The sequence below is a fragment of the Mus caroli genome, unplaced genomic scaffold (assembly GCF_978045245.1).
Source record: "Mus caroli unplaced genomic scaffold, Mus_caroli_1 scaffold_14, whole genome shotgun sequence".
NCBI classification, from domain to species: Eukaryota; Metazoa; Chordata; class Mammalia; order Rodentia; family Muridae; genus Mus; species Mus caroli.
Window position 1 is genome coordinate 1002526 of NW_028227269.1, and position 27955 is coordinate 1030480.

The 27955-nt window shown below is 47.7% G+C and overlaps 2 protein-coding genes across 4 annotated transcripts in view; one reads left to right on the forward strand and one right to left on the reverse strand.

Moving 5' to 3' along the window:
• Nucleotides 1-5338: 5338 nt before the first annotated feature.
• On the forward strand, nucleotides 5339-11139 carry Pomc (proopiomelanocortin). Of its 2 annotated transcripts, none has more exons than XM_021179391.2 (3): nucleotides 5339-5424; nucleotides 8489-8673; nucleotides 10323-11139. In XM_021179391.2, exons 2-3 carry the CDS (start codon nucleotides 8542-8544, stop codon nucleotides 10896-10898), a joined length of 708 nt encoding a protein of 235 aa, XP_021035050.1. In that variant the 5' UTR covers nucleotides 5339-5424; nucleotides 8489-8541; the 3' UTR covers nucleotides 10899-11139. The 2 variants fall into 2 exon arrangements, with proteins under 2 accessions (XP_021035050.1, XP_021035051.1); XM_021179392.3 differs by having other exon boundaries at nucleotides 5341-5424; nucleotides 8519-8673.
• A 1619-nt stretch (nucleotides 11140-12758) lies between these two features.
• Efr3b (EFR3 homolog B) overlaps nucleotides 12759-27955 on the reverse strand; it is a 77665-nt gene continuing 62468 nt past the window's right edge. For both annotated transcript variants that reach the window (XM_085830174.1, XM_029484966.2), the window contains exons 16-23: nucleotides 26742-26873; nucleotides 25016-25083; nucleotides 22293-22420; nucleotides 21503-21594; nucleotides 19932-19980; nucleotides 18749-18855; nucleotides 17377-17426; nucleotides 12759-16789 (exon numbers count right to left, since the gene is read on the reverse strand). In XM_085830174.1, coding sequence (XP_085686300.1) covers nucleotides 16684-16789; nucleotides 17377-17426; nucleotides 18749-18855; nucleotides 19932-19980; nucleotides 21503-21594; nucleotides 22293-22420; nucleotides 25016-25083; nucleotides 26742-26873 — 732 coding nt within the window. In that variant the 3' untranslated portion in view covers nucleotides 12759-16683. The remainder of the gene's footprint in view (nucleotides 16790-17376; nucleotides 17427-18748; nucleotides 18856-19931; nucleotides 19981-21502; nucleotides 21595-22292; nucleotides 22421-25015; nucleotides 25084-26741; nucleotides 26874-27955) is intronic.

The window sequence follows — 27955 nt, forward strand, 5'->3', positions numbered from 1 at the left end:
GCTGGAGCGACAGGCAGCTGTGAACTGCCTGGTGTGGTGCTGCCTAACTGGTCCCAGCAAGAACAGTGCGTGCTCTCATCTGCAGAGCGGTCTTTCCAGCTCCTGTTGTTATTTTGAAGAGTCACAGAATATTCCACTGTATGACATCACTATAATTCTCATAACTGTATCTTAGGATTGACTTTATTTTATTGTTGCTATAACTGACATATGAAGTCTTGAAGAAAATTTAGTGCTAAATAGTTTTCTTGGGATAAATATTAGGAAATGCTAGGTCAGAAGTTTAAAGACTTGATATACAGACAACCCATTCATCCTCCTCTGGTTTATCCTACCAGCCTATTTAAATCTTAGATCTCCTCTTCTTCCCATTTCGCCCTTATCCTGTTACATCAGATGGTTAATCATTGCTAGGGAAGTAGCTAGATAGTAATTGTGGCCAAGGACAAGCTGTGGGGTCTTCTTTCCTAGTACCTGTGTGCAGCTTGGGTTCTGCCCTAGGTCAAGTTCTCAGGCTTTTTTTTTCTTTTCTTTAAGATGGAGGTCAGTCCCCAAATGGAGTAGGTTTGACCTCTCACCTTCAATTCCTTAACTTGCTGTCATTCACCATTAAATTTCTGAAATGGTTTTATTTTAATGCTAGGACCAAAGGGAGGAATTGATAAGTCTACAAAAGGAGACTTTTAACGAACACACTTTTCTTGATAATCTAACAGGATGTCAAATAGCCAGAACAGATGCAGATAATAGAGTATTGAGGATCTGGGCCTTCTTTTGGAACACACATTAAATAACCTTCTAAATGGGCTATATGTTTACCCATTAAGTCATAAACATTTTCTCAGGAGTGAAATCAAACAGAGCATGCTCTCTAACTGCAGGGAAATTAAGCTAAAAACCAGTTTCAAGACATAACTAGAAAATCCCCAAGGCTTGGAGGTTAACCAGAACTTTTCTCATCAATCCATAGGTCAAAGATGAAAATAAGATTTCTCTTTGTAGCCCTGTCTGTCCTGGAACTCACTCTGTAGGCCAGACTGGCCTTAAACTCTTAGAGATCCATCTGCCTCTGCTTCCAAGTGCTGGGATTAAAGGCACATATCACCAATGCCCAGCCAAAAATAAGATATTTTGAACTAAATGGTAATTTAAAAAATTACATACTAAGAATTGCTAGAAAGACATTTACGGTCATATCTACACATGAAAAAAAAACAATAGAGGTTGAATGTCAGTGATATAAGTAAAAATAATAGTTTATTATCCAATTTGAGTACAGAAAGGATAGCTAACTAAGCATGTGGGAAGTAGAAGGTATAATCACTAGAAATTCAAGAATACTTCTGAATAACACACATGCAATAGAGAGAATTAACAATACCAAAGATGACTATTGTAAAAAAAACTTATAAAATTGATAAACATCTAAGAAAAAGAGAATATAAATTACTAATACAAGACAGCTAGAGTCTACAGATGCTAAGGACATGATAAGAAGCTATAATTAGACCTAGAATATAGCTCAGTGGTTACCTCAAATGTGTGAAGCTCTGGGTTTAGCCCCCCAGTTCCACAAAAACTAAAAGGCCCCCAAACAAACAAACAAACAGAAGAGAAAAGGAAGCTATAATATGCCATTTTAAGCAAAAACTTAAAGAATTTTTATGAAGTGGATAAATTCCTGAAAAATCACATTGTACTCAAGTTGACACAAGAAGAAATAGACAATGGGAATAGTATTAATTAGGCAATTGAATCTGTAAATAAAAACTGTCCAGCAAGTCAGGTGGTGGTGGAGGCAAACACCTTTAATCCTAGCACTTGGGAGGCAGAGGCAGGCAGATCTCTGTGAGTTCAAGGTCAGCCTGCTCTACAGAATGAGAGAAACCCTCACAGAGAAACCCTGTCTTGGGACACTCCTTCTGCCCAAAGAAATCTGTTCAAAAAACAAAGCAGACATCTTAAAAGCCTGTAAGGTATCAGGTCTGTATCACTTCTAACCGTCAATGAAGACTTAAAATAGCACTATCCTGAGTTAAAACGGGAAGGAGAGAGACTTCAACCCGTCTGTGACAACAGTGCAGTTTTGATACCAAACTTGACAAGAACAACAACAACAACAACAACAACAACAACAACAACAACAAAGAAAGAAATTTAGAGGTCACTCTCATGAAAGTAGATGTGGCTATGCCAGTGCCTGGCAAATACAGAAGTGGATGCTCACAGTCATCTATAAGATGGAACACAGGGCCCCCAATGGAGGAGCTAGACAAAGTACCCAAGGAGCTGAAGGTGTCTGCAATCCTATAGGTGGAACAACAATATGAACTAACCAGTACCCCCAGAGCTCGTGTCTCTAGCTGCATATGTAGCAGAAGATGGCCTAGTCGGCCATCGTTGGGAAGAGAGGCCCCTTGGTCTAGCAAACTTTATATGCCCCAGTACAGGGGAAGGCCAGGGCCAAAAAGCGGGAGTGGATGGGTAGGGGAGCAGGGCGGGGGGAGGGTATAGGGAACTTTCAGGATAGCATTTGAAATGTATGTAAAGAAAATATCTAATAAAAAAGAAAAAAATGCTAGCCATGCCAGGCAGTGGTGGTGCACGCCTTTAATCCCAGCACTTGGGAGGCAGAGGCAGGCGGATTTCTGAGTTCGAGGCCAGCCTGGTCTACAAAGTGAGTTCCAGGATAGCCAGAGCTATACAGAGAAACCATGTCTGGAAAAAAACAAAAAACAAAACAAACAAACAAACAAAAACCCAACAAAAAACAAACAAACAAAAACCAACCAACCAAACAAAAAAAACCTGCTAGCCATGGGGCTGGAGAGATGGCTCAGTGGTTAAGAGCATTGACTGTTCTTCTAGAGGTCCTGAGTTCAATTCCCGGCAACCACATGGTGGCTCACAACAACCTGATGTCCTTTTCTAGTGTATCTGAAGACAGCTACAATGTACTCATATAAATAAATAATTCTTAAAAAAAAAAAAGAAGAAGAAGAATGCTCAGTGGTCAAGAACACTGACTGCTCTTCTGAAGGTCCTGAGTTCAAATCCCAGCAACCACATGGTGACTCACAACCATCTGTAATGAGATCTGATGCCCTCTTTTGGTGCATCTGAAGACAACTACAGTGTCCTTAGATATAATAATAAATAAATCTTAAAAAAAAACCCCAAAAGCTAGTTATATTAGATACACTCATCATCATTAATTTGGGCTTCTTTGGAAGCACAGTATGTTAAGCATTGGAAAGCAATCAAGAATTCACTACAGTGTTACACTAAGTGAGGCCTTCAGAGGTACCTGCTCCAGGCTATCAAAGAAGAACTATTAATGTTAAGATGCAAAGAAAATGGAGACTTTTTCCTGGTGACATCCATGTTCAATGCCTGTGTGGTAACAGGATATCCTGTGGCCTTTGGCCCTGGTTCTGATCTGGTTTTCTTTTCTTCTTTTTTAAAATATTTTTTAAATCTTAAATTTTTATTTTATGTCCACTGGTGAGTGTATGGGATGAACTGCCATGTAGGTGTTGAGAATTGAACCCAGGACCTCTGGAAGAACAGCCAGTGCACTTAACCACTGAGCCATGTCTCTAGGCCCTGGTTTTCTTTTCTTCTTTACTGATTTTGGCCGTGGGTCCAGCCACCCTGTCTCCTGCCCTCCCCCTTTACATCCTATAGCCCAACCAGTGTTTCCTAATGTTATTTAATAACTTTTCAAACTTTTCAGTTCATATTCGCCAAAGCAAGTTCTTCTATATATAATTGGGAGCCCAGATGATGGGCCAACCCAAACTTACCTTGATTTGACTTTGAGGCTGCCAGTAGCAAGCAGCCCCCTAAAGACAGAACAAAGGAAGACAAGACAAAATCACCACGATTAGAGAGCTGGTGAGCCTGATGTTGGTGAGGGCAGAGGTGGATGGGAGGTTGAAGACAGAAGTGTATTAGTTCAAGTATAATAAGCTACATATACAGATGAGACAAGAATGGGGTTCCCTGCCAAACACAGATCATTTCTCAGGCTCCTGGCAGAAATAATAGCCAAAGGGGGCTTAATATGAACCGGGAGATGATGGAGAGTAACCTCACTGGAGGGACAGAGGGTGCTAAGCTTCCAGGAAACACTCAGGGAAGTAGAGGCAGAAAGTAGTGCTCATGGAGTATGAGTGTTGGGAGTATGTAACACCCAGGATACAAGATGGACAGCAGGAAGTCACTCCGGAAAGAGGCCACAGCCAGGTGACACACTCCTTGCTCCTGTTTGGGAGCTTGGTGTGTTCTCTCGTGGCACAAAAGGAAAAGATTTTTGGATGCCAATCAGAAAAGCCGAACTCTCAAAGGAACCCTGGAGCCCCCCAAACAAAACAAAGCAAATAGACAAGCAAACAGCGTCTAACTGGGGAGTGAAGTTCCTTCAGCTGGTAGATTAGGCCGGCACCCCGACTGCTCTGGTACAGGCCTGCTCCCACTGCCAGCCACAGCTCTCTTCACAAGTTTTGCTCTTTGTGCTGGCTCAGGTAGATGCCACTGCAGGTCTGTTCTTCCTTCTGTTTTGGCCTGTGAGTTCACAGCTAAGCCAGAATGCCTGGGTCTGGCCACATGGTGAGGGCTGTCAGACAATCCCCACCCAGACCATTCTGCCAGCTCAGCCCCAGGATGGCTTCCATTTCCATTGCCCACCACAGAGTGCTGCATCTCTTGGTTAATAGTCTGAGGCTGGCAGGACCTTGCCCTTAGAGTTTGGGCACAGAAAGACACCTGTCTTGAAATAAGTATTGGGGAATCGAGGCAGGCACACACCCCACTCCAAAAGATAGCCTGCCTTGGGCGGCCTCTGTTGTCTCCCTTCTCAAAACGGAACTGAGATTTTGGTTTCACAAGATATCACACTTTCCCATCATTGGGGAAATCTGCGACATAACAGATCCCCTTCCTCATTAGTGATATTTACCTCCAAATGCCAGGAAGGCAGATGGACGCACATAGGTAATTCCACTCCGATCTGCAAAACCTCAGAACTAGGCCTGCTTCGCACAGGGACGCTAAGCCTCTGTCCAGTTCTAAGTGGAGATTCAACACCATTCTTAATTAAGTTCTTCCTAACCACCAGCGCCAGGTGTGCGCTTCAGCGGGTCTGTGCTAACGCCAGCCTCCGCGCTTTCCAGGCAGATGTGCCTTGCGCTCAGCCAGGACCGGGAAGCCCCCCTCCCGCGGCCCGCCGCCCCCCTTCGCTGCAGAAGCGCTGCCAGGAAGGTCACGTCCAAGGCTCACCCACCCAACCCCGCAAGTATAAAAGAAGAGAGAAGAGCGACAGGGACCAAACGGGAGGCGACAGAAGAGAAAAGAGGTTAAGAGCAGTGACTAAGAGAGGCCACTGAACATCTTTGTCCCCAGAGAGCTGCCTTTCCGCGACAGGTAAGGGTGTCTCAGCTCTGGACAGCTCCCCTACACTGAGCTCTGGCCCCGGACCTTGGGATCCTCAGCAGACTGGCATTCTGGTTTGTAGCGGACCTGACCTCTTCGCAAACTTCTGAGACGGGAGAGAGCTGAGTCCGGATGATGGGTTGACGGACTGCTCCAGAGAGCAGGAGGTTTGGCGACTCCATCTGGGGATGGTCCCAGAGTCCGCATGGAGGAATGAAGTGTTGGGAGGCTTAGGATTGTCTTAGACTCCGACTGGCCCCTGGGGAGATCTTGGGAGAGTTCACATTTAGGTTTCTCCTTCCGATTGTTTGAACTTGTATATCTTCTTTAAGGCAGGAGACTGAACATGTTGGAAAGATAGCGGGAGAGAAAGCCAAGTCACAATAAACTCCTAATGGTGGAGTTCATTTGTTGTTGCTGTAGACGTCCAAACCCTCGTTTCTCTGCGCATCTTAGCAGATCTGGGGTGGTTGCATTGTGATAATTACGTGGGTTATAGGACAGGAGGGTAAGTAGGCTCTTGTCTTCAAGATCCAGCTCAGATTAAAAAACAGGGTGTGGGAGGGAACTGTCCAAGGTTCTGAACTACTCCGTCTACTTTTGGAAGCCTTTATGAAACTGTGGGGGCGGTGCAGCAATTTGCAAGGACCCATACTCAGGCAAAGGACATTTCAAATGGAGAGAAAGATTCCCTCAAGTTTTCCATGTATAAATCAGGGGAAGCTTTCACAGAATGGCTGGAAAGAGTCAAGTAAAATGAAAGGAAGTTTGTCAATTTATAAAGTATGTGCAGATTGCTTCCTTTGGGTCTAATAGAAGTTGAAGCATACGCACCGTGTATGGATGAAGCCGTATCTCTGTGCCTCTCAGGTTTATACACAGCTTGTCGCTGTCACTCTGAGAGCAGAACATATAAGCTCAACTGAGTTCAGAGAATTTTCTGGGGCCCTAATAAGTGTAGCTCTGTCAAAATGAATAAATCGTAACCTGTCTTCCAGAGCTGTTAATGACTGGAACCTGACACTCTATGAAAAGCACAGCATTTGACATTTCCCTCAATACTTTTGATTTTAAAAAAGGAGGCACAAATAAGACATTTGTTTCATTGTAAGAAAAGGGAGAAATACAAATAAAAAGCTCTAGGAGTGGGGCATGAGAATTTCAGCACACAGTGGGTGGGCTAGGAAGAGAAGGCACAATTTTGAAGGCCTGAAATCTCAACTGTGGCTCCTTCAAAGACGGTCACACAACTTTCAGGGCAATGGAAACTTAGTGAGAGGACTTGCATGATCTTACTTTTCTTTACTAATATGTTTTCATGCTATTTACCATTTTTTTTATGCTTTCCTATCTGGGGGTACTTTGTGATCTCAGCATTTTGAGCTAATTTGCTCCAGTCTGAGCCTGAGCCCCAGCAATGGTGAACAGGTTGCTTCTGGGCCGAGGTTCAGACCACATAGTTCAATGACTGCTAGCGCCTACTAATGGTTGTTCTGAAAAAGACACTCAGAGCTTTCAGGAAAAACCAGCTCTAGAATGGTGCACGGGTGGAGCAGAGAGGAGAAAGAGATTCTTGAAGGAAGACTCTCACTTCCAAATCCTCCCTTTCAAAAATAAAGGTCTGGCTCCCGTCTTTCCAAATGAGAGATTTATTTTCTGTCATATTCATCTTAAAATGCAAATGTTCATCAGGGGTAACAGACACTTAAGTCGTTTACTTTTTTTTAAAAATTCTTAAATTTTATTTTATTTTATTTATTTATTTCTTCAGGTCAGGGTATTTCTGTGTAGCCCTGGCTGTTCTGGAATTTTCTCTGTAGACCAGGCTGGTCTTGAACTCAGAGATCCTCCTGACTCTATTTCCTGGGTGCTGGGATTAAAGGTGTGAGCCTGGGTATTTACATCTTACTATGGACTAATTTTTCTAATCTAATTAAATGTCTTCTTAACGGCTGGTAATCTGAGATCCAGGATGAGTGTAGAGTTGGTGGGGACTTATTACAGACTAGGGTGACATTAGGGTCCTTGGGTGAGGGGGAACAGATATCACAGGCTAAGAACCTAGCAGTGTGAGGGAAGAGCTGGACACCAGGGGACCAGGGTTGCGCTCTCTCTCTCTCTCTCTCTCTCTCTCTCTCTCTCTCTCTCTCTCTCTCTCTCCCTCCCTCCCTCCCTCCCTCCCTCTCTCTCCTGCCTGTTGGTCTTTTGACCTCCATATCTGCCTGGAGGTGCTTTGCATTTCTCCACAGTATCTCAGTGGTTCTCCACTGTGGAGGCAGCTTCCTTTCCAGTCTTCTGCCCATCTCTCTGTCAATATTGACATCCTCTTCAAAGTCACATATTTCAGACTACAAGACTTATGATGTGTGGTGTGTATGTTTAGAAAACAGGATAGTTTTAAGGGAAGTGGAATCTGCTTTAGAGAGAAATCTTCACAAAGTTACTAGGGTCTAGAAAATGACAGTCACCAGGCAATTTGTGTACAGAATATCAAACCTTGATTAAGTGGCCTGGTTTTATTTGTCTGTATTCAAACCTACCTTTCATGGGAAATGATCAAATGTTAGGCGAGAAGAGCCAAGGCAGGACTTTCCTATCCTTTGTCTTAGTTACTCTCACCCTTTGGATACAGAGTGTTGAACTATAGCTTTCTCCAGGCAGTGAACTTAGAAGCTATGTGGGAATGTGGAAAAACATACTTTTACTTCATCATGAACATAAAAGAAATGATCTTTTGGGGGCATCAGCTTTCCCACCTCCCAAATGAGGGGTTGGGCCAAGGTGGGCAAATAGCCTCACCTAATTTTTTAAGGGTCTGATTTTAACAGGAAGCAGAGAGTGAAACTGCCCATAGCTTGTGCTGTGCTCTCTACCCCTATCCCTTCCATCACACACACACACACACACACACACACACACACACACACACACACACCTTCCATCTTCTGAGCCCCGCTCCTGTCCTCAGAAAGCCTTGGGCTGTAAAGGTAAGAGCTGTTAGTGTTGGCTCAATGTCCTTCCTGGTGACTGGCCAACATTGTTCTGCTCCTTGCAGGGGTCCCTCCAATCTTGTTTGCCTCTGCAGAGACTCGGCCTGACACCTGGAAGATGCCGAGATTCTGCTACAGTCGCTCAGGGGCCCTGTTGCTGGCCCTCCTGCTTCAGACCTCCATAGACGTGTGGAGCTGGTGCCTGGAGAGCAGCCAGTGCCAGGACCTCACCACGGAGAGCAACTTGCTGGTATGTGGGCCACGGACACCACCTTGGTTTGGGTGGAAGATGGCATGGGGTTAGTACAGAGCAAAGAGAAGAGGGCCGTGGGAAGGGGTGTCGGGGAAATTCATCTTCGTTCATTGGAGTGGCCCACAGCAGCAATAGAACTTTTCCCATAAGGTTGCAATAAGGGAAAGGTGAGGAGGGGGTGGCTTCAGGGAAAGGGGGCTGGTTCATAATTTCTATCGATTATTCTCATTCCCCGCTTTGTTTTCTGTGAGGACTCCTCACCACTCCTCAGTTTAAACGATGCTACATTAGCCACGATGGCTCTTAGTTGATCCTATAACTCAGCCCTGTAGCTCCCAAATCAACCTCCCTTTAAACAGTGAAAACCTACAAGTTCATTTCATATTCCTTCCCTCTTTATTTTCTCTCAGTTACAAAGCCAGTTACTAGTCAGGTATTTCCATACTCCATCTCCAGAGGGCCATAGGGAGAAGAAAAGACCAAAGCACCCCCCCCTTTTTTCCCCCAAACCGGTGCCAAATATCCCATGCTGCTTCTAGAAGACAGGGCTTCAGCTAAGGTCCTTCCCAGTCTTACCTGTGGAAGCATGTAAAAGCTCCCTGGGACAGGTTAGGGCCCCTTTTGGGTCACCATGTGCATGCACATGTGTGCACACAAATGTTGGGTACCCGCTAGTGTCTGCTACAACATCCTGTTTGTTTTATCAATGGACAGTTGAGGATGAAAGAGACCTCCTCAAGAGCAAGGGTCATATACAGTGTGTTTTAGACTCAGAAGGCCCAAGGAATCCTGGGAGATCCAGTTCAGAAAAATCCAAGGCTGCTGACTTGCATAGCCTCCCCTGAGATCTCACCAGGAAAGGGGTGGGGGCAGGGGGTAAAGAAGGTCAGAGGTCATGGGCTCTGTTTCTCTGACACCTCACAATGGGCTGGGGGATCTTAACCAGATCCTCCTTTGTAAAAAACCTTCTTTCTTAAGGATGCAGCTTATGTGAAAATAACCAGGAATGCAGCTGTGAGTCTTCTAGGTGTAGCTGCACCAGCAGACCACTTGCGGAGGGTTTATCCTGTGCCTTTACCCTTTCTTCCAGTTAGGATAAGGTGGCAGGGAAACTAACCAGCTTGTCTCAAAATTCTGATTGAGATGATACAAGATCAACACTCACAGTAAAAGACCTAGTGGGTGCAAGAAAGTTTTGAGACAAGAGCCCTAGGGGTAGATGGCTGGAGTAGGCACAAAACTTTGTAGATTACTGGTGTAAGATTGGATCATTGTTAAAGTCCAGACCCCCAGAAGCCAGAAACCTATTACCAGGAATATTCTTTCCCAAATTCCAGGCCCATGCCCCTCCTGGACTTAAATAGTACCACACTTTGACCCCATTGACAACACCCCTTTTTTTGGTGCAAGACCTTGCTGGTAAGAGCTAAGAAACACAAATAAGCAAGGGGTAGATTGGGATGCTTACTGCCATCTAGGCAGAATCATGCCTGGGCAATAGCTGCTTGGTGCAGGATGTTGGTGGGACCTCGGGAGTCCACACTGCTAGGTGTGATGGTCTTGAGGCCCAAACTGGAACCTGAATTAGGGTGCAGAAATGGTGGCCGCAGAGCCTGGCTTGACTCACTCGCCTGGCCTCCCTACAGGCTTGCATCCGGGCTTGCAAACTCGACCTCTCCGCGGAGACGCCCGTGTTTCCAGGCAACGGAGATGAACAGCCCCTGACTGAAAACCCCCGGAAGTACGTCATGGGTCACTTCCGCTGGGACCGCTTCGGCCCCAGGAACAGCAGCAGTGCTGGCAGCGCGGCGCAGAGGCGTGCGGAGGAAGAGGCGGTGGGGGGAGATGGCAGTCCAGAGCCGAGTCCACGTGAGGGCAAGCGCTCCTACTCCATGGAGCACTTCCGCTGGGGCAAGCCGGTGGGCAAGAAGCGGCGCCCGGTGAAGGTGTACCCCAACGTTGCTGAGAACGAGTCGGCGGAGGCCTTTCCCCTAGAGTTCAAGAGGGAGCTGGAAGGCGAGCGGCCTAATGGCTTGGAGCAGGTCCTGGAGTCCGACGCCCAGAAGGACGACGGGCCCTACCGGGTGGAGCACTTCCGCTGGAGCAACCCGCCTAAGGACAAGCGTTACGGTGGCTTCATGACCTCCGAGAAGAGCCAGACGCCCCTGGTGACGCTCTTCAAGAACGCCATCATCAAGAACGCGCACAAGAAGGGCCAGTGAGGGTGCAGGGGTCTTCTCACTCCAAGGCCCCCTCCCTGCATGGGCGAGCTAATGACCTCTAGCCTCTTAGAGTTACCTGTGTTAGGAAATAAAACCTTTCAGATTTCACAGTCGGCTCTGATCTTCAATAAAGACTGCGTAAATAAAGTCAAAACACAACTGTCCAGTTACACTATCATGTGACCAGATGCTAGAGTGTAAAGAAAACATTTCTCAACCTCCTTGCCCCAGCAAACACTCTTGGTGGGGGACTAGATAGTTTGGATGGTACAGGGTGGTTCTCTGTCCAACTCTTCTAGAATGGCTGTAAGCCATTTGAGCCTGGTTCCAAAGCCAAGCCTTACAAGAGTGACTGACCTTAGGGACCCGAAGCCAGGTGGCGCTATCAAGACCTATTCCCCACTGGGAATGTCTCTGGGATGTCACTCAGGAAGCTCCAGGGACACTCTGCAATGTTGAGTCCTTATCTGTGACCCCAGGCAGGCTCCTAAACCCTCCCAGGGGTTAGTTATCTGTCTCTTTATTCTTAGTATAAGGGCTCTGGGGGGATAAAAGGAAAATAGAGATTCCATCATTTTTTCAGGAAAATGTGAGAATTGAGAGGTGGTAGCTGGTCTGATTTGGTTATTCACATAAACTCTTAAGACACACGGTCTCACCCTCTTCTTTATACCCCAAGGAGATAGATGCACTGTCCCTCGGCTCAAGCCTTGAGGGCATTGGTTTCCTATCTTGCTGTGTCTTCCCAGCCCCCTCCCCATGATGTTCAATTTCATTCTCAGTTCTCCCTGCAGATGTCGACTAGCCAACCTGCTTCTAGTAGCTTTCCTGCCCATGCAAACATTACATTATATACAATATACATTAATGCATCTATTTTAAAAAGAGCGTGTCAGTCCCATGGCCCAATTTCTCATTGGTTGCAAGCTTTTGGGGCAAAATATATAGAGCGTGAACATGTATAGAAAAAGTATATATGTAACTCTACACGTATGTATAGAGATGAACATGCCAATCATGTTCATTCCCCTGCCAAGCCTTTAGCTCATGTCTCCTGGGATTAAGGAAAGTCATGTCTGCTGGTCTCATTGTTACTCTTCAGTTCTTCATGCCTGGACCCCCATCCCGTCCCCAGTGTCACCTTCGCCCACCTTCAGAATCTTTACCTTTTTTTTTTTCCAATGCAAGCCTAGGTTCAAGACCACCTCTACTAGGCCAGTCATGCACTCATCCAGTGGCCCTGTTTATTTTTAGGGCTGAGGTCCTCTCCCTCTGTGCTGGAAGGCACGCTGCTGTCTGGCCAGGATGGCAGGTGATTTGCTATGTGTCTGGTTTGTCCCCTCATCCAAGAGAAAATTCAAGCTCCGCAGGCCTGTGTTGTGTTGCTTCTGTCTCCTTGTGGTGTCTCTACAATGTTGGGTCACACTTCTGCAGATGCATTTACAGGGCATGCACACATACCCATCACTTTGATTAGACACCATAAACCTGGTATTTGTGTATTTGGTCACAAGCCCATATGTCTGGTAGGAGTTCACAAGGACATGGTGAGCCCTGGAAGTCCTGGTGTGAAGGGAGTCAGAAAAGCTGATTAAGTTCTCACTAATGTGGGAGGTGGGGAATGGCCTGGACCCTCCTGAGGATGCTCGCTTGCTGGGAATCCACCCTTCAGATTTCTGTAGGAAACCTGTAATATCCTCTCCTCCCTCCTTCATTAGAGCCAGATGTAAAGTCAGGGTGAGTGGAGGTGGATAAATACCAATGGTACACTTGATATTTTTCAAATTCTGTTTTTATCCACACAAACAGAAAAAAGCTATTTTCTTTTAAGAATTCAAATAGACAGCCATATGGTGACAACATTAACATTTATTTGAAAAGGGCACCAACCACAGCTAATAGTTCTAAAAAATGACTTCAGAATACCCCCTTCCCTGGAAGGAAAACTAAGTTGATTCAACAAGTTTAAAACACAGAAGACTGCCACAGGTGCCAATTCTGTACTCACATATAAATATGTCAGCTATTATATATACAATGTTGGCAACTATAAACTACATCACACACATGCACGGACATAGACACATACACACACTCAGCCAGGCATGAAGGTCTAAAAAACTCAGACACACTGAGATGATGGGCTGCAGCATCTATGGGTGTACACTTTTATACTCCATGTGCCAGACTCCAGTCATTAAGAGTTCAGAAAGAGCAAGTGCTGGGCTCAGAAGATCTCCGTGCTCCCTGAGGAGCCAGGCTGGTGCTCAGCAACACGAGCAGGGCCTCCCATGATTTCCCTCTGCAGTCTTCAGACAAGACCCAGCTTTATAGGGTCATAGAAACCAGACTGTTTTCCATAAACTTTATTTCCAGATTCCGAAGACAGAATTCTTGCTTTGGTGCAATCTGCTTGCCGGAGAAGGTCAAAGAAAGCAGACCCCGCTTGCCTGCCTCCCCGACCTCCAAATCTGCTTTTAAACACAAAGTTCAGACCCACAGCTTAGACCTTGCCTTTCCCCCAGGCCCCAAACACAGCTAAGCCACAGGGCTTAGCAGCTTTCTCTGTAGCAGGTTGGCAGGTTTATGACACCAAAAGGACAACTGGAAGGCACCACGACCCAGGGACCCTCAAGAAGTCTGGGGCTTCTTTTCAAGAAGTCAAGAGTCTTAGGGCTTTTCCAATCCTACTTCAGCTGAACTGCATCGTGTGGACCAAGACCAGCAACATAGCCCATATGCACGGGCAGCATATGGGCTATGGCTGCTCTGACCAGGGTCCCAGACCCATGTTCTCCGGCTTTGTGTGAAGGTGGGAGCCAGAAGGGGGCATTTCTAGGTTTTCTGATGAGGCCACTTAGGAGTCATGAAACCATCTATTTTAGTCAAGAGAAAATAAGAAACAGATTCAGCATAGGAAAACAGCAGCTGCTTCTGGATCAGGCATTTTCTTTTAATCTACTGTTTACACTTTTATGGTCAGCCACGGTAACTCCTACCCTAAACACTTTCCCGCCTGCTACATTCTGTCAGTACGGTGTCACTCTCTAGGCCAGAGCCCTGGGTGCTTTGATCATGGGGGTGGGGCAGGGACTGCTTGGCCTTAATAGGTTTGTTGGCTCCTTTGGATTCTGGTTTACAACAGGGAAAGAGAACAGAACTTGAGACAGTGCGATCAGACACCAGGGGCTAGAAAGGCATGGGCACTGGGATGCTCCCCAGCCTCCACTCGCTGTGCTTCTGCTTCTTTTCCCTGCCTTGTGATGGAGGGACAGATCCTCCTGCAACCACCATCTAGACTTCCTGACTCTGAGGCATACTTGGTGACGATCAGATTCCATTTCCTGTCAGCAGGCAACCCAGTATCCTACTGGATGTAAATTTAAATCAATTCTACCAAGAAGAGGGCACACAAGTGACCAGTTCTCTAAAAGCAGCATGTCCCTACTACACAGCCACGGCATGAAGAAAAAGAAATACTGAGAAGAAGACCGAGCAGCCATTGAGTCTGCAGACATGAACGCTGTGCCTTTCTTCTGTTCCCAGGGCAAGGTGAGAGACAGACATATCTGTGTGGGCCTGGAGGCATCTGGTTCTGGTGCTGGCTCTCAAAAGACTCCAAGGAAGTGTTTCTCCCAATCCACAACCAGGGTTAAGGTCCCTCAGGGGTGGACAATGACATCAGTGGGGACAATAAAGAAACTAATGGACTCTTACTCTAGCTAAGCAGAGGATAGAGGATGTGGCCGGCAAGTGAAAAAAGACAGTTTTTAGCACAAGGCTTACATTTTCTTAGTTTCTAAAAGGTTACTTGCCTTCATGCTTAAACTTGCCTTCAAGGCCATGCTTATAAACTTGGGTTGAGCAGTAGCCACACAGCTCCAAAGCCATGTGGGTGGTGTTGGGGTGTTGTCCTCAGGGACCTGAGATCATGCAGGCCATGCTGGAGCCATGAGCCCGTAGCTCAGTGCAGAGAACATGGGAAAGAGTTGTATTACAAATGGGAAACTCTGGGGAAAGGGTCAGGAGGGCCCCATCTGTGATATTTATCACATATGCAATGGAAAGTACGTGTGCTCCAGTTCAGCTAATTTTGGAAAATGTTGCCACCTGTCCTAGTGAGCAGGCTGTCACTGTGCAGGGTCCCGAGGAGCTTATCTTCTCCTTTATGACTCCAGGCCACATGCCCAAAACCATACCTTAGAAATGATTCCTGCAGACCACAGAACCACTTGCCCTTTCCAAGAAGCAAAATCTCTGCCTTTAATCCCAGCACTTGGGAGGCAGAGGCAGGTGGATTTCTGAGTTTGAGGCCAGCCTGGTCTACAAAGTGAGTTCCAGGATAGCCAGGGCTATACCGAGACACCCTGTCTCGAAAAAACCAAACCAAACCAAACCAAACCAAACCAAACCAAACCAAACCAAACCAAACCAAACCAAACAAAAAATCTCTGGAGCAATGTTGTTCCTGAGAGAAAAACAGCTTGGAAAACGTATGGGAAGTTTGAAAGGGAAAAGATGGACTATCTTGGATCGTGGCGTACACCCACTGCTAGGCATTCTGAGTGGCACGGAGACACTACGAGGGACATCAGGAAAGGGCCAAACCAAGATAACTGCAAGTAGCCTTGTTTGCACCCACCCAGTCCTGGGTCAGCTGCTCCCAGCACACACGAGTCACATAGGGACAGGGAGGTGGCACATAGGGGAAATGGAAGCCAAAGTGATCCCTAACAGCTCTACCCAGGCTACAAGCAAGGCCAATTGTCCCCAGTGTCTCAGACTTAGCCCAGAGAGGGAAAATATTTTTTCAATCTTAGTTGTTAAATCTTTCTTTCCCCAAATTCTAAAGTGCCACTTGCTCAACTGCCTGCCTCTCTCTCAAGCCCTCACTACTGCTGGGATCATCTTCCAGGGGAAGTGATGCGGACGGGCCTCAGGGCCCTGGCACTTCCTCCCCACTCTCCAGTCATGTAGAACCAGCTAACTTTCTCAGCTTTCTCTCATCCCAGAGCTGTGGAAACAAAGACACCAGGAACCAAACTCAACAACCAGGAAACATCCAGAAGAGAGAGAACCAGAGAAGACCCACCCCAAGCTTCCTCTGGACAGAGATGTGAGAAGATGCTACGCAGCCAGGACACAGGCTCACCACACTCGTGCTTTGCTGAAGCTGCCACCCAGTCTGGGAGACCCAGCCCCTCTCCATCCCCAGCTCTTCTGCTAGCCTTGCTGCCTCCAGTGTCTCTGTCCCCAGCTCTGGCTGTAAGTCCTCAGCATTGATTAATAGTAGAAAAAGAAACGCAGACAACTAGAGAGTAGGTGGGATGCTGGGTAAGACAACCAAGACTTAAGAGGTGAGAGCAGACATCACCTCTGCGCTCTCACAGGGTCACTTCCCCAAGTGCCACCTCTGCCCTCCTTTGACCAACCATGTGGATATCAGTCTCCTTTCTTTGGGAGTGGCTGACACTCCCTCAGAGACACATCCGCAGTGGAGGCTTCCCAGGCCCTTGCCTCTCAATGGAGATGTCCCTGTGGTTCTCTGTCCCTGGCTGATACATGAGAAGACAGATCAGATGCTTATTAGCCCAGAGCACAGGTGGCCGGACCCTTCTCACGGAAGACGACAAGGAGGAAGGAGGACCACAGTGGATCAGAGACTCCCCCTTTGCTCACTGTCCAAGGTGACAAGTTCTTAGCCATCCCAGCTAGATTTCCAAGAGTGAGCAGGGGGTGGTCCTCCTGCAGACTGTGTCCTCTAAGGAGCTCTGTCTCCTGGAGTTCAGTATACACACAGATCAGGAAACTTCATCTCATAGACAGGGATGGAGTGGTTTTGCGGCTGGCCGTAGGCTGCGCTGATGGTTCCTGAAGGGCTTGGAGGGGGCCTGGAGACACACAGAGGAGAGAGGTAGGACCAAGAGCCGGGGTCCTACCCTGGTGCAACTGAACACAGCAGCTGATTTTGGTTTCTCTTTAAAATGCATGCCACTCCACGAGTTCCCAGATTTTCAAGATGGTCTATGATCTTCAGCTCAGTCAAAACTCCCTGTATAGGCTCTATAGCAGCGGTTCTCAACCTTCTTAATGCTGCCACCCTTTAATGCAGTCCCTCATGTTGTGGTGACCCCCAACCGTAAAATTATTTTTGCTGCTGTTTCAGAACTGTAATTTTGCTGTCGCTATGAATCATAATGTAAATATCTGATATGCAAAGCCCCAGGTTGGGAACCACTGCTCTCTGATGTCATAGGTCCTTTAAAGATCAATCACTTGACCAAAGCACTAAGACTCCTGGCTGTTTTCTAGACCTCACTAAGCCAGTCTCCTGCCCTCCCCATGATGGCTGAGACTAGGGCTGAGACTAGGGCATTAGAGGTTGAGGATGGAGGGAGGGCTGGCTGCAAGCAGGTGTGAGGGGAGGGCTTAGGACAATGGCACAGAGTTAGGGTCCCCTACCTATGTGGTCACTTACCGGATGGTGATTTCAAAGATCTGGTTGAGTTTACTCTGCAGCAGTGATGCCTAGAGACAAAGAGAAGGAAAGTGAACGTGGGGTTCCAAGAGTGTTCACTGCCACCTCTCTGGCCACCTGTCCAAAGGACACCAGGACGTTTCTGACAGTAACAATCTCGGGAGGTAACCTGGTGGGTGTGTGCTCTTATCCTTGGCACCCGTGTGTTGTACTTACACATTCAGCTCAGTGACAACAGTGACAACCACCAGCAAAGGCTGGGGACCTGGCAGGGCCACCAACAAAGGCTAGGGCCAGGGATACCTGGGAGAGGTTTTGGCAGGCTTCTGCTCTTCAATATGGGGTAGCAGGGTCTGTTGGGCATGGGGTCAGGAGATTGGAGCTGACATTACTATTTCTTGACGTGTCTAGTACTTGGGCCTCCTCCTAGACTATGAAATCAACAGTCTACCTCTCAAAGTGGGATGTGAATAACTTACAGTAGGTAGTACAGGCTTGGAAGTTACGGGCTTTAATATAGATACAAAATAAGTAGACCTTATATATATAAAATATAAGCCACATGCCTGTAATCTCAGCGCTAATGAGGCAGAGGCAGGATGGCTGAAAGTGTGATGCAAGCCAGAGTTCAAAGGCAGCCAAGGACAAACCGCAAGACCCTCATTTAAAAGACCGTGGCTGGTGAGATGGCTCAGTGGGTAAAGTCTATGCTATACGAGCCGGGTGGTCTGAATTCTATCCCTGGAAACCACATAAAAGTGGAAGGAGAGACCCAAAGTTATCCTTTGACCTACATGTGCGGCTATACCCATATCGTACACACAGGACCATAACAAAAGTTTATAATAATAATCGTAAAAGTTTTTGCTCATTTTGTTGAGACAGTGTACTACCCTAGCTAGCCTGGGATTAGTTATGGAAACCAGTCTGGCCTTGTACTCACAGAGATCTACTGCTTCTGACTTCTTAGTGCTGGATTAAAAGTGTGAGGCACAACACTCAGCTGGCACCTCCTATGCCACCCCCACATGCCACTGTCTTTTTTGTAGCACTGTCTCACTATGTAGCTCTGGCTGGTTTGGGATTATCTATGTAGACCAGGCTGGCCTCGAATTTACAGAGACCTGCCTGCCTTTATGCGTCCCACGTGCTAGGATTAAAGATCCAAGACACTGAGTGCTAAACGCTTAGTCAGTGGGCTCAGGGGAAGCAATGTAGTGGAAGGTACTGAGGTAAACAGCAGCATTCTGCATGCTAGAACCAAACTCCCAATTTCTGCAGTACAAAGAGCCATGGTTTGAACTCGGTCCTGCCCTCAACACAAATCTGGTTTCTGATTGGTCAGTAAGGCACCCTGTGGTGTGTCACTCACCCGGGCCCCACAGTGGGCTGCAATTTCCTCAAAGGGCGCTTTCTGGAATTTCTCTACCACCTGTCTCTGCCGCTCGCGCTCCTGCTCCTCAACCGCCACACTGTCCACTGTGACACAGAGAACTGGGTTAGTATGTAGATCGTCCCCAGGGACGAGTAAAGGGAGGAGCTTGAGTATATGAACAGGTGGGACTCGGGATGAAAAATGGGCGGGGACATGAAAGGTGTGGAGCCCTCTTCATAGGAACACTTCATGTGTCCATATAGACTTTTCCTGATTCTGCCCAAGGCCCCACCCTCTGAGAATCAGTTAAATGAACCCATAGCTGGGCTTTTAAAGACCCAAGTGGCTGCACCCCTGCTGGAACTCTCAAATGAACCATCTCAGCTGTCCCTTTTAGTACTGTCAGGGCAGTTTTAAAAAGGACCTGAAAAGGCAGAGAGACCATGAGAGTCACAGCAGAGCATCACAGCAGAGCAGTCTAGGCAAATTTCACTTAAGGCTTTACACGCCCTTACTATCCCAGGTGAGTTAGTGCCAAATAATGAATAGGGAGTGGGGTTGGAGGTCAAATAATGCCCGTTGTGAGTGGGCTAGGGAGACAGGTGTTGTGTTCATTCATTACTTCTTAATTTGTTTTCAGACAGGCTCTCACTAGATAGCCCTGGCAGTTCTAGAGCTCACTATGTAGACCAGGCTGGCCTCAGCCAGGCAGGTATGAGATCTACCTGCCTCTGCCTCACCTTGCAAGTCCTGGGATCAAAGGTGTGCGCCCCCACTGCCCAGCTGAGTGCATTTATAACAAAATCCTGAAGGGGCTTCATGGGAAGGACGTTTAGTGGCTTAATTTGTCATCAGTTAGAAACAACCTCTTCATAGGAACACTTCATGGGCAATCTTGCAGGTCCCTTATTAAATGAACACGGACACGATTTCTTCTCAGTGCCTTTCACTGGTCACCTGGCTGTAACTCACAAGCCGTAGCTTTCAGAGGCAGCCGCCATTAGCAAGCAAGCAAGGGTTTGCCTGATAAGCAGTGCCACCCACTTCATTGGGGATTGGGGACTTCCAGTTGAGGCTCTAGTGACTGATGAGTTTACAAGAGGCCATCAGCCTCTGCCACCAGGTCCATGTCACCCCTGACCTCCCCTTATCACCAGAGTTTCTTGGGGCCCCGTCTTACCAATGGCTTTCTTCAGTGTCTCATAGGTGATCTCTTCTGCAGGAACTCGCTAAAGGAGACAGGGCAAAAATGTTGTGAAAGGTGAACGTCGCTCCTCAGGGGAGTGCCCCTGAAGCATCCTCATTCCCAGAGGTGTCTAAGCATGCATGGACAAAGTAAATGAGGCCAATTCCTCACCAGATTCCCTCAGAATCGAATTCTATTCTCTTTTCCCTACCCAAGCCTGTCCATCATGCTCCACCGGAGGAAACCACCACATAATTAAAAAAACAAATACTCAGAGAAATAATTGGATGTAAAAAGGCAGTTGAGAAATATGGTCTCCAATATAAACTCCAAAAAACTTCACAACATTTTGAAGGCTTATAATATTAAATTATACCCCAAAGTGATGAATTTTAATATAGTAAGTCAATGAAGGTTAGACACAATGAGCGTTCTGCTCATCTGATTGGTCCCAAGACCAGAGGCAAAGGATCTCAACTTCTGCAGACACTATGAAATGAGGCAGGAAATAATAAAACCCAAAGAAGGGAATTCCATGGATGCACAGCCTTGGGAGAGACGCTGAAGATAACGAAAAAGATGGAACAGCAGGATCAGCTAACACAAGATCCTGAACAGAGGCCAAAGACACGAAGCAGTGCAGATGGGGAGGTCATAGCCCTGCAGCAGTTACTAGGACACCCCTGGGCTAATCTGATCCGGGGAAAGAACCAATGAGTGTCGCAGGAGGTCAGGCGAGAGTAAAGGGTACAGGCCAGGCGAGCAGCATTTCTCCTCCTTAGCTTCACCTAACTACTGAAGGCCTCTGAAGCAAGGACAGGAGAGTCCGCTCTGCAGTATGGGGAAGCAGTCGGCTCACTCCAAGGCTGTAACTCAGGAGGGGCCACAGGGTCTCTGAGGATCCTTCTACCTCCTTACTCTGCTTCCCCAGTGAGCCAGAGTCAGAGGATCCTGCCTTTTATGGGAATATTCCAGATGAGCTCTGTAGAACTTGGCCCTAGGTGGAGGCTTAATCCCAGCCTTCAGGGACTTTTCCATGTGCTGATCACACCTGGGGGAAGACTCAGTGTCTTCCACGGTGGTCCTCATAATCCCATGAATCTTTGTGTCCCTGTCCCACTCAGAAGTGGGCCCTCCTTACTTTGTATGGTGCTGCACCTGTCAATCCCCCAGTTTGTATGAGTAGGGAAAGGAGACCAGAAAGCCTTTCTACAGTGATTTTTTTTTTTTCGAGACAGGGTTTCTCTGTGTAGCCCTGGCTGTCCTGGAACTCACTTTGTAGACCAGGCTGGCCTCGAACTCAGAAATCCGCCTGCCTCTGCCTCCCGAGTGCTGGGATTAAAGGTGTGCGCCACCACGCCCGGCATGATTTTTTTTTTTTTTTAATGATAGTCTCATGATAGAAGAATAGTAATAAATCGTCTAGCTGGAAATATTAAACATGTCTGCATGATAAGAGTCAGTAAGAAAGTGGATTTACATGAGAAACTAATTCCCACAGATTCTTTAATGCACTGTAAAGGGCAGGGAGCACTTAGCACCCAAGTACTGACAAGAACACTCACCTCCTCTTTTTCTGGGCTGTTCCTGGACTCCACCTCTACCTGAAGGGAAATGGTCTCGCCAATGCTCTTCCTCTTGGACAAGCGATCTTCATCTGGAAAAGAGGGCACCAGACGCTGGGGTTCCCAGGCCTTGCAAAGCCAGGGCTAAGCCCCTGGTCCTACCCACCACAGCCCTCACTGGCTCGAGACACACTTAGGCTACACCTGCAGTTTCCAGAACCTTCTGGCTGCTGTGGGCCTCCTCCACCCACTGTTAGGATCTTCAGGTTGCTTCTTAGGGCTAAGAGTTTTTTGAACCATTTATGAAGCATATCTCATTCTCAACTAGCACAGCTTGTACCATCCGCTCAGGGCGGCAGTAACGGTCACACACGCAGCGTTCCCTAAATGCATCTGCCTTCATTGTTCCATACACCTCCATATAAACCCTCCAATGAGGCAATTTTGTAGTCATGTAACTCAGGGGTTTCCAGAGACTTGCCAAAGGTGTTTTAAAAGAGGAAGTAGCAGAGACATTCTGAGATGGATCTCTGGTTCTGTGTGTTCTTCCCAATGCTCTGAACCAGCCCTTCACAAGCCAGGTTATCTCATGGGCTTTCTGAGATCCTAAACTGAAGAGGGGGCGTGTGGGAGTCAGGATCTCACCATAGATTCTGCTATGTCTCTCAGCTCTTATGCAACATCTAAGATGGCACCACAAGGGGTTCAGGAGGCCACACCCCTTTATCCTGGGGCTCTCGCCTGGCAGGAAAGGCAGAGGTAGATTAGAAGCCTGGTCTAGAGCTCATACCTGTCAGCTGAGGGATGTAGGGCAGACAGAGCCTGTCTGAATTGTAGCCGCTGCCTCCCAGGACCTCACTGATTTTGCTCTGGCGGAAGAGAAACTCGATCACCACACCATCTAGATTCTGAGACAGCCTGAAAGACAAAGAAGAGTCAGAGGAAAACTGTGGGCAGCTAGAACAATCTCTGGATGGCTCTATCACAATAGCAACACATTCAGTATGCAAAATGACAGCAAAATAGAAGAAAATGCCCTGGTCCTTTTCCCAGGGACACCTGCTGTTATTTTATGCAGAATCCTTCAGTTGAATACGTGTAGGCCTACATATAAATGTTCCCTTTCCTAGCACACTGTTTTGTGATTAATTTTGGTGTGTATGTGTGTACAGGTGTGCATACATCATGTGTACTCAGATGTGTAGAGACCAGAGGTCAGTGTTGGGCTGTGTTACACTTTTGGTTTGGGACAGGGTCTCTCAGTGTCCTTGAGTTCACCAAGTAAGCTAGGCTGGCTAGCCAGTGAGCTCAGATACCTGACAGTCACCCTGTCTCCAGAACTGGATGACAAACCACCTGCTATCACACTTGGCTTTTCCTTTTCTTTTCTTTTTTTTTTTTTTTTTTTTTTTTTTTTGGTTTTTTGAGACAGGGTTTCTCTGTGTAGCCCTGGCTGTCCTGGAACTCACTTTGTAGACCAGGCTGGCCTCGAACTCAGAAATCCGCCTGCCTCTGCCTCCCGAGTGCTGGGATTAAAGGCGTGGGCCACCACGCCCGGCTCTCCTTTTCTTTTCTTTTTTTTTTTTTTTAAAGATTTATTTATTATATGTAAGTACACTGTAGCTGTCTTCAGACACTCCAGAAGAGGGCGCCAGATCTCGTTACGGATGGTTGTGAGCCACCATGTGGTTGCTGGGATTTGAACTCTGGACCTTTGGAAGAGCAGTCGGGTGCTCTTACCCACTGAGCCATCTCACCAGCCCTCCTTTTCTTTTCTTAACAACATGGTTTCTGGGGAATCAAACTTCATATGTATAATAGAAACAAGCAATTTATCAACTGATCTATCTCATCAGCCTGTGACTGACTTTATTCATCTATTATTTAATAACCATTTCACACTAAATATTCTTTCAAAGCAACACAGACTTTCTGAATCTTTTTCTTTTGTGATGCTCTGAGTGGGATTCAACCCAGGATGCATGCATGCTAGGCAAATGCTCTGTCACTGAACTACAGACAGACAGCCCTACCCCAACACCACCACTCTCCTGCAGTTAGTGTGTGGCAGCCACAGTTTAGAAGGCTAAGTCTTGTTGTTGGACACCTTTTGTTCCATACTATCCTTGCTGACATCACTGTCATGTTGGAGTGATACTGGCCCACAGCAGCATCTGAAGGCGAGGTCCTATTGGGATGGCGCCTCTAGGATGTACACGCCTGGGTTTGCCCAAAGCTCCTGGAGGTGCATTACTTCCTGTGCAGCATGACCCCCCAGCTGACTCATCATGACCCCCAGCTGACTCATCATGACCCCCAGCTGACTCATCATGACCCCCCAGCTGACTCATCATGACCCCCAGCTGACTCATCATGACCCCCCAGCTGACTCATCATGACCCCCCAGCTGACTCATCATGACCCCCCAGCTGACTCATCATGACCCCCAGCTGACTCATCATGACCCCCTGAGCTGACTCATCATGACCCCCTGAGCTGACTCATCATGACCCCCCAGCTGACTCATCATGACCCCCTGAGCTGACTCATCATGACCCCCCAGCTGACTCATCATGACCCCCAGCTGACTCATCATGACCCCCTGAGCTGACTCATCATGACCCCCTGAGCTGACTCATCATGACCCCCCAGCTGACTCATCATGACCCCCTGAGCTGACTCATCATGACCCCCAGCTGACTCATCATGACCCCCTGAGCTGACTCATCATGACCCCCTGAGCTGACTCATCATGACCCCCAGCTGACTCATCATGACCCCCCAGCTGACTCATCATGACCCCCTGAGCTGACTCATCATGACCCCCTGAGCTGACTCATCATGACCCCCTGAGCTGACTCATCATGACCCCCTGAGCTGACTCATCATGACCCCCAGCTGACTCATCATGACCCCCAGCTGACTCATCATGACCCCCTGAGCTGACTCATCATGACCCCCAGCTGACTCATCATGACCCCCCAGCTGACTCATCATGACCCCCTGAGCTGACTCATCATGACCCCCCAGCTGACTCATCATGACCCCCAGCTGACTCATCATGACCCCCCAGCTGATTCATGACCCCCAGCTGACTCATCATGACCCCCCAGCTGACTCATCATGACCCCCTGAGCTGACTCATCATGACCCCCAGCTGACTCATCATGACCCCCCAGCTGACTCATCATGACCCCCAGCTGACTCATCATGACCCCCCAGCTGACTCATCATGACCCCCCAGCTGACTCATCATGACCCCCTGAGCTGACTCATCATGACCCCCAGCTGACTCATCATGACCCCCTGAGCTGACTCATCATGACCCCCCCAGCTGACTCATCATGACCCCCCCCAGCTGACTCACCATGACCTGCTTGAGGTTTGTCAGCATGGCAGCCATGGAAGGATCATAGGAATGTGATGAAGCCGAACCCTGCCCAGGACGCGCCTAAGCCCCCTGAAGCGTGTCCTTGCCTGGCCTCATACTGCCATGCCTGGTACTGTCCTTACCTGGGCTTTTCCACAAACACGTCCTCAGGAAGCATGTATGGTGCCTCTTTCTTTCTGGTCTCTATCACCTGGAATTTGGGAGGAAACCAATGATGAGAGCCGGGTCCAGCTGGGCGAGGTGCCTCAGAGCAGGAGCCAGGAAGAGCCGTGAGCTCGATTTCAGAGTTCCCCACCCCAGCCTCCTTGGAGATGTAGTGCTGAGATCTTCTCCAGGGAGAATCCAGATCCCCAGTCATCATCAGAGCCACCTGGGGAGATGAGTGGCTGCCAAGGCTGTCACCATTGATGACGCACAGACACCAAGTTTCCTCCAAGTACACGGTACCATCCCCGAGAGACTGTGGTTCTGTTGTCTGTGTCTTATGCCTGTGCTTTCGATTTATACGAGTGAAAAGAGATTGCAGGTGGCATGTCTGCATCTGATGGATAGGGATGGCTTGAGATTTCATCAATAGCCCTTGCAAGTGTTGGGGGAAGAGATGTGAACGTTACAGTCACGTAAGTAAGGTGGTAACAAGCCAGGGAAAGATGGTATGCAGGTGTCCGAGGGTGACCTGGAAACAACCCTACGACTTCCAGGGAAGACTGCTTCTCTTACTCCCATATCAGACCAGAGCCTGGCAAAGTCCAACAATCTTGGGAAGTCTCTGGTACACTGACACAGCACCTTCCCTCATGCCCCAGCAGAGACCTGGGATTCTAAACTTAATTCTCGACATCATAGGACTCCACCCAAAATACTTGAGAATTTTTTCTTAAAAAATTATTTTTATGTGTGTGAGTATTTTGCCTGTATGCATGTATATGTACTATGCTCATGTGTCTAGTGTCTGTGAAGGCCAGAAGAGGGCGCCATATCCTCTGGGACTGGAGTTATAGAGGGTTGTGCGCTACTACATGGCTGCTGGGAACTGAACCCAGGTCCTCTGCAAGAGCAGTCAGTACTCTTACCACTGAGCCATCTCTCCAGTCCCGTTCAAGAGTTTTAAAAGACTTTTATGCAACCACCAAGGAGGGGCATGTACACGTTGCAGTTATCTGTGGAGGTTTGGGGATTAGTTCTTGCCTTCTACCTTGGTGAAGCCGAGTCTGTCTTGCTTTTGCCATGGTACCATATACTGGCCCATAAGCTTATGTCTCTGACTCCCATTTTGCCACAGGAATGCTGGGATTTAGGTGTGTACCCATGTGCTTGGATTTCTTAAATGAGTTCTGGGGTCAAGCAAGGGCTTTCACCCTAAGACAGTTTCAGTGTTGCCCAGACTGGCCTTGAACTGGAGATCCTCTACCAGTAGCCTCCTGAATGGCTGGGATTACAGGTCTATATCACCAGACTCAGTTTCCCTAGCCTTTATTTATTAGCCCAGGTTGGCCAAACCTTGCTATGCTGAGGTCTTCCTGCCCCTGAGCCTTTTTGAGGGCTGAGGATTAGAGGCATATGTCACCATACCCAGTTTTATGTGGTGCTGGGAATTGAACTTAGGGATTTATGCATGCTGGCTGGGTACTCTACCATCTGAATCACATCCTCATTCCTCCACCAAACTCTTGCTTTCTTCTGAGTGGTTGGAGGAGTGTATGCCACATGCTTCCATGAGGACAGAGGGTGGGGAGCAGGTATGAGACCCCTGTGCTCAGGTGGCTGAGGACAGAGGATCTTTAGCTCCTCCACACTTCCTCCAAAGCAAAGGGCTCACCAGGATCTCGGTCCCCTAATGACACCAACCTCGTGGATGTGCTGGCAGAAGGCAGGCACTGTTGTGAGCTGGCTGATGAGGTTCAGGTAGGCTGCACCCAGAGCATAGAGCGCACAGCGGTTATAGGTAGGCAGATTCTCTTCGTTGACCTGAGCCACATCCTGTGGTAACATAGATAGGCTTCCAGAGTTTTTCCCTGACAATTTAAAGTCTACACGCTCCCACCTGACCTGTCCCCAGTCTTCTTAGAAATGTCTCATCTCTCCAGACTAAATCTTTGTCCCACAACCTGAGGAGGCAGAAGTCTTCCTACAAAGCCAGAGAAAATGGTTCATGGAATGATCTGTGAGCTGGGGGCTCCTAAGTCCCTACTAAGCATAGAGACAATGGCTGCATCTCCCTACTCTGTGGCTCCAGCTATAGTGAGCACCACTGTCCAAACCTTCCTCATTACCATTAACCACAGCAGAGCCGAAGCTTGGTTGATTGGCTTGGCTTGTTACACTAAAAGCTGTGGGTGCCATCAGGAGACTGGAACTCAAGAGAATTGGAAATTCTATCTCTTAGGGTAAATAAAGGAAATTGCAATATCTAGGTTGGTCTGCAGGATTTAGCATGGTCACAAAGATAACCTAAGACAATCTGTCACTAGGTTCAAGAATGTGATGCCTGCTTGGCTTCAGGACCTAGATGTCCTGCAACCTTTGAGGTTGGAAAGATCCACCTTGAAGGCAGCACATTGGCTGCCCACAAATCTCAATGCAGGCTTGTTAAAGACATGGGCCCCAGGCTTGGGACACTGTGGCTTTCCGGTTTGGGCAATGGTTTTTTTTGTTGTTGTTGTTCGTTTGTTCTTGTTTTTCAAGACAGTGTTTCTCTGTGTAGCCTGGCTGTCCTGGAACTAGCTCTGTAGACCAGGCTTGGCTTTGAACTCACAGAGATGCACCTGCCTCTGGGATTAAAAGTGTGTGCCACCATCTGTATTTTAAACAAGCATCAGAGGCAATTCCGAATAAGTAGATCCGAGAGTGAAAGGATTTTTAAATGAACATATTTGTTTCAGGACCTCTCAGGGCTTTTGAATGCCCTCTCTGGAATTTTTGGGGCAGCACTCAGACGCCATGAGGGACTTGAAATATTCGAGGCCCAGGGGTGATTCTGGATGACCTTGTGTCCTCTTTACCTTAAGGATGGCCAAGAGCTGTGAATTACTTTCTGGGGCTTCCCAGACAAGCGCATACAT